Source organism: Mobula birostris, chromosome 6 (assembly GCF_030028105.1).
Source record: "Mobula birostris isolate sMobBir1 chromosome 6, sMobBir1.hap1, whole genome shotgun sequence".
Classification (NCBI taxonomy): domain Eukaryota; kingdom Metazoa; phylum Chordata; class Chondrichthyes; order Myliobatiformes; family Myliobatidae; genus Mobula; species Mobula birostris.
In genome coordinates, this window is record NC_092375.1 from 141803727 (window position 1) to 141819042 (window position 15316).

Here is a 15316-nt window from a genome sequence, read left to right on the forward strand (position 1 = left end):
TTTTAGCATCTAGAAATAGCAGGCCACAGGCAGGCGGGATTTTATGTGTTGCACTCAGTATGTGTAAGAGCTGGCGAATATTATCAGATGCGAGATGCCCCCTGATAAAGCCCGCTTGATCTGGGCTAATTATTTTCCCAACTACTGTCTCAAGTCTACTGGCTAAGACTTTGGAAAATATCTTGAGATCGGCATTTATCAAGGAGATTGGACGGTAATTGGTACACTCCAAGGGGTCCTTACCGGTCTTAGGTATAACTGTGATCAGGGCTGTGTTTAGATCTCTATGGAAAGCGCCATTTCCAAAAGCATAATTTAGTGTTTCTAACCATACTGGTCCAAGAATATCCCAAAGTGCTAGATAAAGTTCCACTGGTATGCCATCTATGCCTGGTGTACGGCCCTTATTTGTAGCTTTGACTGCTTTAAGTAGCTCATCCAACTGTGATAAGACTGCTGAACAGATCCTGATCCGGATCTGGCCTGTACCCTCCAAATATCCGGACCTGCCTCTCGGTTTTTTTGCACTACCTTACTTTCCATTTTTCTATTTTCTATTTATGAATTTATAATTTAAATTTTAAATATTTACTAATATTTACTAAGTTTAATATTTAATATTTGTAATCCAGGGAGTGGGAAGCGTAGAATCAAATATCGCTGTGATGATTGTACGTTCTAGTACCAGTTGTTTGGCGACAATAAAGTATAAAGTATCCAGTGTAATAGGAGAGTCTAGAGTTTTGGTATCCTCTAATGACAACGTAGGGAGGTCTAATCCACTAAAAAAATCTGTGAAGTCATTCTCAGAAGGAACTGAGCCACTTGTATACAGTTCTTTAAAGTAATTCTTGGATGTCTCATTTATTTCCTCTGTTGAAGATGCTGTTCCACATGTAGCACATCTAATTGTCGGAAGCAGGTCGTTGGGTGACAATCAGAGGGGGGAAAGCGAAGGTGAGCAGACAGGTAGTGCAGAGCACCCCTGTAGCCATTCCCCTGAATAATAAGTTTACCGTCCTGGATACTGTCGGCGGGGACGACCGACCAGGTGTGAGCCACGGTGGCAGGGCCTCCGGCACTGAGTCTGACCCCGTGGTGCAGAAGGGTGGGACGGAGAAGAGGAGAGCTGTCGTCATTGGAGACTCTATAGTCAGGGGAGCAGACAGGAGATTTTGTGGACGTGAGAAGGACAACCGCATGGTTTGTTGCCTCCCGGGTGCCAGGGTCCGGGATGTCTCTGACCGGGTGCACGACATCCTGGTACGAGAGGGAAAGCAACCAGAAGTCGTGATACATGTTGGGACCAACGACATAGGCAGGAAGAGGGATGAGGTCCTGAAGTGTGAGTTTCGGGAATTAGGCAGAAGGCTGAAGAACAGGACCTCAAGGGTGACGTTCTCAGGATTGCTGCCAGTGCTACGTGACAGTGATGGTAAGAATTGGAGGAGATGGCAGTTGAATGCGTGACTGAGGAGTTGGTGCAGGGAGCAGGGTTTTAGATTTTTAGATCATTGGGATCTCTTCTGGGGAAGGTGGGACCTGTACAGGTTGGATGGGTTGCACCTGAACTCGAGGGGGAGCAATATCCTTGCAGGTAGGTTTGCTAGCATGGTTCGGGAGGGTTTAAACTAATTTGCGAGGGAGATGGGACCCAGAGCGATAGAGCAGTGAAAGAAGTGCGTGGACTAAAGCCAGATCTAACATACAGAGAGGCTTTGAGGAAAGAGAAGCAGAATAAACGGTGTAAAGACAGTAAGGTAGAAGGGCTGAAATGTGTGTACCTCAATGCAGGAAGCATTAGGAACAAAGGTGATGAACTGAGAGCTTGGATACATACACGGAATTATGATGTAGTGGCCATTACAGAGACTTGGCTGGCACCAGGGCAGGAATGGATTCTCAATATTCCTGGATTTCAGTGCTTTAAAAGGGATAGAGAGGGCGGAAAAAGGGGTGGTATTACTGGTCAGGGATACTATTACAGCTACAGAAAGGGTGGGTAATGTAGCAGGATCCTCTTTTGAGTCAATATGGGTGGAAGTCAGGAACAGGAAGGGAGCAGTTACTCTACTGGGGGTATTCTATAGGCCCCCTGGTAGCAGCAGAGATACAGAGGAGCAGATTGGGAGGCAGATTTTGGAAAGGTGCAAAAATAACAGGGTTGTTATCATGGGTGATTTTAACTTCCCTAATATTGATTGGCACCTGATTAGTTCCAAGGGTTTAGATGGGACAGAATTTGTTAAGTGTGTCCAGAATGGATTCCTGTCACAGTATATGGACAGGCCAACCAGGGGGAATGCCATACTAGATCTAGTACTTGGTAATGAACCGGGTCAGATCACAGATCTCTCAGTGGGTGAGCATCTGGGGGACAGTGACCACCGCTCCCTGGCCTTTATAATTATCATGGAAAAGGATAGAATCAAAGAGGACAGGAAAATTTTTAATTGGGGAAAGGCAAATTATGAGGCTATAAGGCTAGAACTTGCGGATGTGAATTGGGATGATGTTTTTGCAGGGAAATGTACTATGGACATGTGGTCGATGTTTAGAGATCTCTTGCGGGATGTAAGGGATAAATTTGTCCCGGTGAGGAAGATAAAGAATGGTAGGGTGAAGGAACCATGGGTGACGAGTGAGGTGGAAAATCTAGTCAGGAGGAATAAGGCAGTATACATGAGGTTTAGGAAGCAAGGATCAGCTGGGTCTATTGAGGAATATAGGGAAGCAAGAAAGGAGCTTAAGAAGGGGCTGAGAAGAGCAAGGAGGGGGGATGAGAAGGCCTTGGTGAGTAGGGTAAAGGAAAATCCCAAGGCATTCTTCAATTCTGTGAAGAAAAAAAGGATGACAGGAGTGAAGGTAGGACTGATTAGAGATAAAGGTGGGAAGATGTGCCTGGAGGCTGTGGAAGTGAGCGATGTCCTCAATGAATACTTCTCTTCGGTATTCACCAATGAGAGGGAACTTGATGATGGTGAGGACAATATGAGTGAGGTTGATGTTCTGGAGCATGCTGATATTAAGGGAGAGGAGGTGTTGGAGTTGTTAAAATACATTAGGACAGATAAGTCCCCGGGGCCTGACGGAATATTCCCCAGGCTGCTCCACGAGGCGAGAGAAGAGATTGCTGAGCTTCTGGCTAGGATCTTTATGTCCTCGTTGTCCACGGGAATGGTACCGGAGGATTGGAGGGAGGCGAATGTTGTTCCCTTGTTCAAAAAAGGTAGTAGGGATAGTTCGGGTAATTATGGACCAGTGAGCCTTACGTCTGTGGTGGGAAAGCTGTTGGAAAAGATTCTTAGAGATAGGATCTATAGGCATTTAGAGAATCATGGTCTGATCAGGGACAGTCAGCATGGCTTTATGAAGGGCAGATCGTGTCTAACAAGCCTGATAGAGTTCTTTGAGGAGGTGACCAGGCATTTAGATGAGATTAGTGCAGCGGATGTCATCTATATGGATTTTAGTAAGGCATTTGACAAGGTTCCACATGGTAGGCTTATTCAGAAAGTTAGAAGGCATGGGATCCAGGGAAGTTTGGCCAGGTGGATTCAGAATTGTCTTGCCTGCAGAAGGCAGAGGGTGGTGGTGGAGGGAGTACATTCAGATTGGAGGATTGTGACTAGTGGTGTCCCACAAGGATCTGTTCTAGGACCTCTACTTTTCGTGATTTTTATTAACGACCTGGATGTGGGGGTAGAAGGGTGGGTTGGCAAGTATGCAGACAACACAAAGGTTGGTGGTGTTGTAGATAGTGTAGAGGATTGTCAAAGATTGCAGGGAGACATTGATAGGATACAGAAGTGGGCTGAGAAGTGGCAGATGGAGTTCAACCCCGAGAAGTGTGAGGTGGTACACTTTGGAAGGACAAACTCCAAGGCAGAGTACAAAGTAAATGGCAGGATACTTGGTAGTGTGGAGGAGCAGAGGGATCTCGGGGTGCACGTCCACAGATCCCTGAAAGTTGCCTCACAGGTGGATAGGGTAGTTAAGAAAGCTTATGGGGTGTTAGCTTTCATAAGTCGAGGGATAGAGTTTAAGAGTCGCGAAGTAATGATGCAGCTCTATAAAACTCTGGTTAGGCCACACTTGGAGTATTGTGTCCAGTTCTGGTCACCTCACTATAGGAAGGATGTGGAAGCAGTGGAAAGGGTACAGAGGAGATTTACCAGGATGCTGTCTGGTTTAGAGAGTATGGATTATGATCAGAGATTAAGGGAGCTAGGGCTTTACTCTTTGGAGAGGAGGAGGATGAGAGGAGACATGATAGAGGTGTACAAGATAATAAGAGGAATAGATAGAGTGGATAGCCAGCGCCTCTTCCCCAGGGCACTACTGCTCAATACAAGAGGACATGGCTTTAAGGTAAGAGGTGGGAAGTTCAAGGGGGATATTAGAGGAAGGTTTTTTTAGTCAGAGAGTGGTTGGTGCGTGGAATGCACTGCCTGAGTCAGTGGTGGAGGCAGATACACTAGTGAAGTTTAAGAGACTACCAGACAGGTATATGGAGGAATCTAAGGTGGGGGCTTATATGGGAGGCAGGGTTTGAGGGTCGGCACAACATTGTGGGCCGAAGGGCCTGTACTGTGCTGTACTGTTCTATGTTCTATGTATAGACCTTTTAGCTTCCTGTTGTTTGAGCGTTAGTGCTAAAAGATGGCTCGGCCTGCTGCCTTCTGCATAATACTTAGGTTTGTTTATATGGATCATATATTCTGCCCTGCTTCTTAATAAATCATTTAATTCTGCTTGTTTTGTTTTGAGCTCGTTTTCTTTTGTTATGGTGTATCTCCTTTTGGGATCATTCTCCGAAACCTTACATTGTTCTTCTAGGGTGGAAATCTTTTGAAGTTGGCTTTTATGTAGATGGGAACTGAACGATATAGCGTTATTTTGTAAGAGACCCTTGATGGAGGCCCAAATCACTGTCACATTTGAGACACAATTTTTATTTAAATTTATAAATTCTGTCAGTTTTGTTCTCAGTTGTGATAGAAATTTGTCATTTTTTAGAAGGGTAGAGTTAAACCTGCACCTAGTAGCCTTATTTTTAATTTTGCCATAATTAAAAGTAGATATGACTGGGTTGTGATCAGATAGATGTCTGGGCAAAAATTCTATTGAGTGTACCAAAGGCAGCAGACCGGAGGATATAAGAATGTAATCTCTCCGAGAGAAAGTTTTATGTCTTGTGGAGAAGAAGATATAGACTTTAGTCATAGTCATACTTTATTGATCCGGGGGAAATTGGTTTTCGTTACAGTTGCACCATAAATAATTAAATAGTAATAATAAAACCATAAGTAGTTAAATAGTAATATGTAGATTATGCCAGGAAATAAGTCCAGGACCAGCCTATTGGCTCAGGGATTATGCGCCCTCCACACATCAGTTAAATTTAAATCCGTTAGAAAAAGGTTAAGTGCTTTGGAAGGAGATTCTTGAGAGCTTGATATTGTTGAGGAAGATTTATCGAGGTTAATGTTTACCAAAGCATTCATATCCGAACTGAACAGACACTGAACACTGACATTAACCGCCCCCCTCTGGCATCAACAAATTAGAAAGGCAAAGCAGTTCTCATAGGCAATCATATCAAAGAGACCAGGAAAAAAAAAATGCCTGGACAAACCGGTTAACCTATATGATTAAAACCATTTCCGTCTCAAATAGAGTACAACACATAATCAAGACCCCAACAGCCTCTTGCTAGAAACTGTCGCTTTAATAGACTGTCGCTTAGCGATGGCGCTAGTGACGTCTTATCTGGCGCCCAGGAATGTAATCAAGTCTACTGGGGACATAGCGTTCTAAAGCTATTCAGAACAAACTGCTGTTTTTCAGCTTCATTCTTGATGAAGTATGACATTTGGGTATATTGAATATGACCTTAGAAAGTAAAAGATAAAAAGTATAAATCTAGGTGGATTTATATCACTTCACCATGTTATCCTTGTAGTAACAAGTTAACTGAGCCATTACCTTAAAGCTCTGACCTGCAATACTCAGAAACAAATTGGCCCCTTAATTAACTAAATACAAAAGTGCAACGAACGACTTTCTAATAAAAAGATAACCAGAAAACTTCACACCTAGGACGTTAACTTGCCCGTTCCTGTAGATTGTGCATACAGGCAGGTCCGAGCTCGTAATGCAGTTCCATCTCCTCCCGAGGGGTGTGTGGACTTGCCCAGGGTCGTCTTCTGTATCTCCTAGCACCGATGATTTTAGAGCTTCTTTCGCTTCCTCTGTCGAATTAAACGACATCTTCATGCCCTTGATATTCACTCTCAAAATCGCCGGTTATATGAGGAACGAGTCGATCCCCTTCTGTCGAAGCTTAGCGTGGATCTCCTTGTATCCCTGCCATTCCTGCATCGTACCAGGGCTGTAGTCGGCGAAGAACTGCAGCTGAGTGCCATCCGGGAGAGTAGGTTTGGCTTTCCTCGCGCCTTCCAGGATAGCCTGCTGGTCGGTGTACCGTAGAAGCCTAAAAACCATGGTCCGCGGTTTTGCGGTGTTGTTGGAAAAGATCCTGTGTGCTCTATCGATCTTCAATGGAGTACTATGGGATTTCTTGACTCTGATTGGGCTTTTAAAGGATATCAGTTTTCTTTATTTGAAGCCACTCCATGGTTGCTCTGGCAGTGTGCTTGGGTTGTTGTCCTGCTGAAAGATTGACTTCCTTGCAGATTAAGCCTCTGGCAGAGGTAGCAGGATTTTTTCATCCAGGATCTATCTACATTTAGCGGCATTTATCTCCCCATCAATCCTGACCAGATATCCAGTCCCTGCTGTTGAAAAGCATCCCCTTAGCATGATGCTGCCTCCACCATACTTTACAGCAGGGATGATGCACAGTATTTAGACTTGCGCCACACGTACTGCTTAGTGTTGAGGCCAAAAGGTTCCACTTTAGTCTCTTCTGACCACAAGAAATTCTTCCATATCTTTAGGATAATGAACCTAAACACATCTCAAAATCCACAATGAACGAGGTGCAAGCTGAAGGTTTTGCCATGGCCCTCATGGTCCCCTGACCTAAACATCATCGAGAATCTGTGGATAGACCTCCGACAGAGCAGTACATGCAAGACAGCCCAAGAATCTCACAGAACTAGAAGCCTTTTGCAAGGAAGAATGGGCAAAAATCCCCTGAACAAGAATTGAAAGACTCTGAGCTGGCTACAGAAAGCGTTTACAAGCTGTGATACTTGCCAAAGGGGGTGTTACTAAGTACTGACCATGCAGGGTGCCCAAACTTTTACTTCAACTCTTTTCCTTTTTTGTTATTTTGAAACTGTAAAATAGTGGTCACCAACCTTTTTAAGCCCAAGATCCCCTACCTCGAACTTTCACATAGATAAGTTGACCCAAAGCAGGCACTGACTTTTAGTGGTATAAAACCAACATGCACACCGCTCATTGCTCGGCCCCATCTGTAGTAATTGCCACCAGTTTATGAATGGGGATGTCACTTTCACGGACATATATTTTAAAACTCATTGTAAATATCCTTACCTCTCGTTCTTTCCTTTAATTGCAAAAGAGTGGGGAAGTCCTCCTTTGTAAACTCCTGGAAAGCCATTCTGACAAATACAACAAGCTGAGCTATTTGCATTACATCCAGGGATTCATCGAACTGTAGTGAAAAATATTTACGTCTTCTGACGGTGACTCTACCCTCCTTGTCACTGTTGCAGGGCCAAGCAATATATTGCGGTTGTGATGCCGTTTTTATTTTTAATGTCATTAAAAACAGCCTCTGCGGTAATGACCATTGCTTCCTTGAATAAGTCACCATCTGTAAAAGGCTTCTTGTGTTTAGCCAAAAGGTGACTTACACGAAATGATGCTTCAATAGCAGCCTTATTTTGAGCAGCTTGTTTTGTGGAAAACGATTGCTGGGGTGGGCCTTCATCCCTGAGTTCAGCTCAACTTTCCAGGCACGAATTGTGCTCTTTGGGGGTAGGTGTCTTTAAATTCCTGGTGGTTGGTGTTGTGGTACCGCTCCAGATTCCCTCTTTTAGTCAATGCTTGTGTTTGGTGGCACAGCATACATACACACTTGTCTTTCACCAAGGTAAATAGAAATTCCTCTTTCCATTCTGGATGGAATTTGTATGTTTTCGCCTTCTTTCGTGGAGCCTCCACTATGCTATCAGGATATCACGAGAGATTGCCGATTGCGTCGCCTCTGATCTGAGCCGACAGTTACGTGTCGGGTGGCACCTAATTAATTAGCTGGTTTATTTCAGCTTTTTTTTCTTAAAAATGTGCTGTGTGCATCCCGACTACCGCTGCACCACTGCATGCTTCGCGGCCCGGAGGTTGGGGACCACTGCCGAATATTGATGTTTGCCACAGTCTGTACTCTTATCTAATCTGATTGGTCACTTTGATGCAGCACAAGCTACACTGAAAACGCAGTGCATGGTGGGGGACTACACACATGCGCACTGGGCAGAAAGAACGGAACTAAACCCCAACAACCGGGAAACAATCTCTCTTTACAAACAGCTTTTAGTGAAAATATTGCTATATTACCATTAGCCTAATTAGTATTACTTACTTTCATAATGCTCACATTACAACAGTATTTGTGTATTTATTTTTGATTTTTCTTTGGGACCTACTGGGAAAGTCTCAAAGATCGACCGGTTGATCGTGATCGACGGGTTGGCGACCCCTACTGTAAAAGATGGAAATAAAAAAGTAATCTTGCTTAAGATATTAAAGAAATGTGTCATCTTTAACTTCATGCCTCTTGAAAGTCAGGTCATCTTTTACTTGCTTAGCTATTCATAGTAACAGAAATTTTGGCCGGGGTGCCCAAACTTTTGCATGCCACTGTAAATAACCTTTTTACGCAAAGCCTTGGAGATTTTGGAGCCATGAACTTCATCTCCCATTGCAGCTACTGCAGCTCACTCAGAGGGATTGTTAGCATCACAGTAGCCTCTCTTACATGTCCATTCTTCTCTGGTGACTGTGGAGAGGGGTGGCCTGACCTGGGTAGTGTGGCTGTGGGTTAATTTTTTTTTCCACTTTTTCATGATGGACTGCGCTGAGGTCTGAGGTAGGTTCAGTGTCTTTGAGATGGGTTTTTATTCTTTCCCAGATTTGTGCTTCTATTATCACTTCTCTGACTTGAATGTTCTTTTGTCTTCAATTCGGTTTGGTCTGTTGAAAATCTACTATACTGTTGCACCTTATAGATGAGGTAGTTATTCTTATGAATTCATTGAAAAGAGGTGATTCTCTATTTTTCTACGTTAACAAATTGGCAAGGTAATACACAATATTGCACCTGAGGAAGGTTAGTGTATTAATTACAAAGAAGATGAATACTTTTTCAGCCTCAAGTTTGGTTTTTAATTTTTAGTAAATTATTGACAGGCTTTGGAATTTTTCCTTTGATCTGACATGATGCACAATGTTTTGTAGATTTGCTCAAAAAATCCTACTTCAATATATTTGAAATTTAGAAAATGAGACAGTGAAATGTGAAAACATTTGTGTACGCTGAATACTTTTTCAAGACACTCTATCCTTGTCCATGAAGCACAGCAAATTGTGCAGTCTCCAGCAGTTTGCTTTACTCCATGGAGGAGTTTGTGTTTCCTACATTGACCTAATTCGCCGCCTCAGGACCTTCAAAACCAGACTGAAAGCCTGAGGAACTGCTTAAAAAGGTGAAAGGAAACCATACAATCCAATATCAAGAAATACTGAGAGCATTGGATCTGGTTAAGATTGTAGAATCAGAGACCATTTGGGATAATACTCAGAACTTGTGCTGTAGTTCCAATGGAATTACAACAACAAAATGAGGCACTACAGCTCAAAGTTGTGAGGAGGATGCAAAAAAACTGCAAAGGGGTATAAATATATGGGATTTCATATTACGGTTTCTTGCAGCACAGAAGAAGACTATTCAGCCTATTGAGTCTTAGCCAACTGTCAGAACAATTCCAGCAAACACATTCCCCACTTATTTCTTGGCAACTGCCTCTTTCTCCCACATGCATCTTTTGACAGGATGAAACTTGCCTGCGTATGTTCTGAACACAAAAAGGAGGACAGATTCAATCAAATCACTGTCTTATTAGCTCACAATCAGACCACAATCATCAGCATTACCAGTAGAGCTGTCAGATACTACTTACTTTCCACTTGCATGTTTACCAGTGCCTGATTTGGGTTTTATCAAGACCACATGATTCCCGATATCATCACAAACTTAATCTGAACAAACATGGAGTCATTGTTGAATTTGAGCAGAGAACGTAGAACAATACAGCACAGGGAACAGGCCCTTCACCTTATGATTTCTGTGATGATCATAATACCAGTCCAAATTTATTCCATGCCTCTTATGTGTTGCTGTTATATATGCTTCCACACTCAAACCTGGTAGTCCATTCCAGCCTGCTGTTTCCCTGCAGGCTGACTGCAGCTTAATTACATTCTTTTGTCTTCAGCCCTTTATCTTCTGGTCGCTGAAACTCTCCTTCCAGGAGCACCCACGGGCTCTCTCATCAATGTACAGGAAGGGGCTGGGGTGGCCTCCATGTAAATGTCTGCAAGGACCTCTCCCCAGTGGCCCCCCCTTCTGAACTGTTCGGTCGATCACTGGCCCAACTGCTGAAAAGGGCCCAGCTCCTCAGACTGGGGTGACTGCTTTCAGATGCCGTGTGCAGTCTGAAATGCCATCAAAGTGGTGGAACTTGCCATCTCTGCTTTAACTCAAAAGTCCCTCCCCATCTATTTCCCAAATAACTATGCTATAAACTTAATCATCTACCTTCAGCAACCAGCCTTCTTTACAGAGTACCATCATCATCACACTTTAGCAGGCTATTCATGGTTTTCCAACACGTTCTCAGTGTCTTCTGCCATGCTCTCAGTGTTTTCTGCCTTTGCGTTTTCTCCGGGTATGTTTTCATCAGCTGTGGTCAGGTCTGGCATGGCCGGCTGGTATTCCTCTCTTAGGTTCTCTGTAATTACATGGTTACTGGGTACACTTGGTTCCCCACTCCGTCTGTGGGAGCAACAAAAGGGTGAGTTGTATGCTTTAACCTGAGTCCAGCGTTTCCACTGGCTGCCTCGCCGAGTCTGTACACAATGGGTTTGTGGCTTTAAGGACTGCCCATTCCGAGTTTCTTCAGTAATGGCCAAGTTAGTTCAAAAGCAACTAAATAACAAATTCTCAAAAAAATATATTTTACTCTAATATTAATAATGAAGATCGGAAATACAAAGTGCGGTGTACTACATATATTCCACTGCAGGTATTTAAAGTGTTAAGGCTAGAGTTTAGTCTGTTTAGGTTTTTTTTTTGTGAGACAAGAACATTTGACATAATTTTTCCATAAGTGAGAGAAGTGCAAAAAAAATGAATTCAGTGATAGAAAAATGTGAGTGCCATATTTGGCAAATTCATTGTACATGATAACTCCATCCTGGCAGCAGCCCCAGGTCCTAATTCTAGATGCATAATCAAATGTCAACAGCAAAAACTTAAATGCAATAACTTTATTAAATTACATCTCAGTAACTGGAAAGAATGTAGGTTTGTTTGTTATGGGTATTTTGAAGACTTGAATTGAATTTGTTTATAACTAAGAGGTTGCAAAAAGTTGGCGTTGGAAAAATATAAATGTTCTTGTTTCTCAAATAAAACTAAATAGACAAAATTATAAACTTAACATTTTAAATTACAAATTTCACAACATATGTCACAACAATTTCACAACAGTGTCCATTATGAAGGACCTCCAGCATCCAGGGCATGCCCTTATCTCATTATTAGCATCAGCTAGGAGGTACAGAAGCCTGAAGGCACACACTCAGTGATTTAGGAACAGCTTCCTCCTGTCTGCCATCCAATTTCTAAATGGACATTGAAGCTTTAGACACTACCTCACTTTTTTTTAATATACAATATTTCTGGTTTTGCACATTTTAAAAATCTATTCAATATATGTAATTGATTTACCTGTATATTTATTTTTATGTTTTATTTATTATCTTTTTTTCTCTCTGCTAGTATTGCATTGAACTGCTACTGCTAAGTTAACAAATTTCATGTCACATGCCAGTGATAATAAATCTGATTCTGATATGAAACCTGATTCTGGTTATATTATTGACAAGGACCCAAAGACCTTGACCATGATCTGCAGAACTGAGTTTAATCCAATCATGACAGCCATGGATTTAAATTTAAGTACAAATAATATTGAAATCAAAAGCTAAGTATTAATGATGGTGACTATTACACTACCAGATGGCTATAAGAATCCATATTTTTTATTGTGTCTTTAGGGGAAGTCTACTCCTCTTTTCTAGTGTAGTCTTAGGTGCAACCTTGCAACCACTGGTATGTTTAACTTCCCATTGAAATGGTCCAACAAAACATACTGGGCTCAAACAATACAATAAATGCTAGTTTTGCTAACAACATGTAGATTGAACAAACTTTAAAAACTGAGAAGACTGAAATTTTTGAATGTTCAGGATTATATTCAGCTTTATGTTGACTGGTGATTTATGAAAATTCAGACGGATCATAGTGTGAGATGATTTCTGATATTCACTATAAAATAGTTATCATTAAAGTTTGAAATCCATACGATGATATCTGTGGCCTGTGTCACCATAATTTCACCTCAATAGAAAAGAGATGAAAAGAAGTCTTTGGATGGAGATTGCCAGACAGGAAACTTCTTTGTGAGTCATAGAAACACACAACACAGAATCAGGCCCTTTTTACCCACCTCATCCATGCTGAATATGATCGTTATCTATACTATTTCCATCTGCCTGCATTAGATCTTTATTTCTCTATGCTTTCCTATCCAAATTCTGGTTCAAAGATCTTTCAAATATTGGAATAGAATCTTTCACCATTACTTCCTCTTACAACTCATCCAGAATTTCACCACCCTTCATAAACCTTCATGAGGTCATCTCTAATCATTTTTGTTCCATTGAGAATAAACCCATCCCATCCAAGGTCTGCTTATAGCTAGGCCATCTATTCCAGGCAACATCCTAGTGGTCTCATCTACAATCTCTCCATTGCTACCACCTCCTTCTTTTATTTAGAGATACAACATGGAATAGGCCCTTCTAGCCCTTCAAACTGTGACGCCCCGCAACCCCAACACCCGGATTTAACCCTGACCTAATCGAGGGAAAATTCACGATAACCAATTAACCTACCTAGTATGTCCTTGGACGGTGAGAGGAAACCGGAGCATCTAGCAAAATCCCACGCATTGCGAGCTCTGTTCCATGGGGAGGACATTCAGATGCTCCTTACGGAGGATGCTGGGATTGAACTTTGAATTTCCTACATCTTGAGGTGTGATGGCATTGTGCTAACTACTATGCTACCGTCGCTTTATCTGGCTGCCAGAACTGCACACAATACCCTAACTGCTATTCAACCAAAGTTTTCTACAATGGTGACGTGACATCCCTGTGTGATGCTCAATGGCTCAGCCTATCGTGGAAGCATACCAAATACCAATTTTAATGATCCTACGCACCTGTGTTGTCACTTTAATGAAGCTATGGACTTGCACCTTAAAATCTCCCTGAATACTTCCAAGGTCAATACCATTTACTCTGTATGCTCTACCAGAATTTGATATGCTAAAATGCATTACCTCACACTTGTATAGATTAAATTCCTTCTGCTACTACTCTGGCCAATTTTCCAGCAAATCTATGTTTGCTATATCCTTTGACAACCACCTTCACAGTCTACAATTTCATGAATTTCAGTGTTGTCTGCAGACTTCCCAGTCAGGCTACCTACATTCTTATCCAAGTCATTTACAAACATATTCCAAACAACACGGATCCATTCACCAATTCAGTCAGAAAGGTAGAAGGTGCAAGTGCCTCAGGATTTGCACCACCAGATTCAATAACAGTTAACTACCCCTTAACCATTGGCTCTTGAACAAAAGGGGTTAACTACACTCATTCTATTTCTGGTGTTCCCACAGCCAATGGTCTCACTTTAAGGACTCTTTTATCTTGTTATTTCATTCTCTCATTATTTATTGCTATTTATTTACTTTTACATTTGCACAGTTTGTTGTTCATTGATCCTGTTTACAGTTACTGTTCTAAAGATTTGCTAAGCATGCCCACAGGAAAAAGAATCTCAAGGTTGTATGTGGTGACATGTATGCACACTGATAATAAATTTTACTTTAAAATTTTGAATTTTGAAAAGCACTCATCCATCATTAACTATTCTCTGCCTTTTAATCGCCATACCAATTTGCCAAAGTGTCCTGAATCCTTTATGCTACTTCAGTCTTGAGGTCTAGCTTCCTGTGCAGGACCTTGTCCAAAGCCTTATTAAAGTGTGTTAAAGCAAATCTCTAGTTTGCCTATTCCTGCAGACTAAAAAATTAAAGTTGCAACTCCATGTTGATAAATGTTTTTACTTTATATAGATTGCACATCTTTCAGTCTTTCGTCTACCTTAGTGATCAGATCTCCACTATGTTTAACTTGCAGAGATGGAGTGCAAGTGAGTCGAGAGCTCTTGCAGTTGAATCCTGACATTCATGAGCAGTACCTCGACTTGCTTTGCCAGTACGATCCACAGCGAGTAACTGATTTCCTGAGGGTGTCAGAACATTATAGACTTGAAGAAGCTGTTCAGGTACTTAATTACACTTAAATTTACACATGATATCTAAAATGGAAGGTATAATGAAATAGTGGTACAAAAAGACATTTTTGAGTATTACAGAATGTGACTTAAATGGGATAGTTTATTAGTTCCATAAATGATTCAAACAAGTTGTGCTCATAAGATTTCAGTACAAAATGTGTAACTATCAGAATAGCTTATCTTTCAGTGATATTTTCAATGCAGTTTTTTGCAGCGCTGGATATCCAAGTAGTTGTGTTGTTGGTGGAATTTTCATTAGGCTTTTTTAATAGTTAATAAGACAGCTGCATCCTGTACCACATTGACATGCTTGAGGCATAATTCTGTAGTAATTAATTCATCAAAAACTCTGGCTTGTGATGAATGCTTACTAAATTACCAACCATGCAATAAAAACATTTACACTTATATTACTGTGGATGCCGGTTAACGGGGCCACATTGGGACCAGTACATTTTAGCCCAATTAAGTGGCTACCCCAGTTACCTGAAGTCTCATGGAAATAGTTAAAAAGGTATTAAGAAAAAACAACTACTATTTAATTGAGTAATAAATGATGTATTAAATAAAATACAGAACAGATTACGACACTACCGATTTAAG

At 41.6% G+C, this 15316-nt stretch overlaps 1 protein-coding gene across 2 annotated transcripts in view; it reads left to right on the plus strand.

The window, feature by feature from the left end:
* vps8 (VPS8 subunit of CORVET complex) overlaps positions 1–15316 on the plus strand; it is a 662306-nt gene that overhangs the window by 193861 nt on the left and 453129 nt on the right. For both annotated transcript variants that reach the window (XM_072261484.1, XM_072261483.1), the window contains exon 35: positions 14554–14701. In XM_072261484.1, the coding sequence (XP_072117585.1) occupies positions 14554–14701 (148 nt within the window). The remainder of the gene's footprint in view (positions 1–14553; positions 14702–15316) is intronic.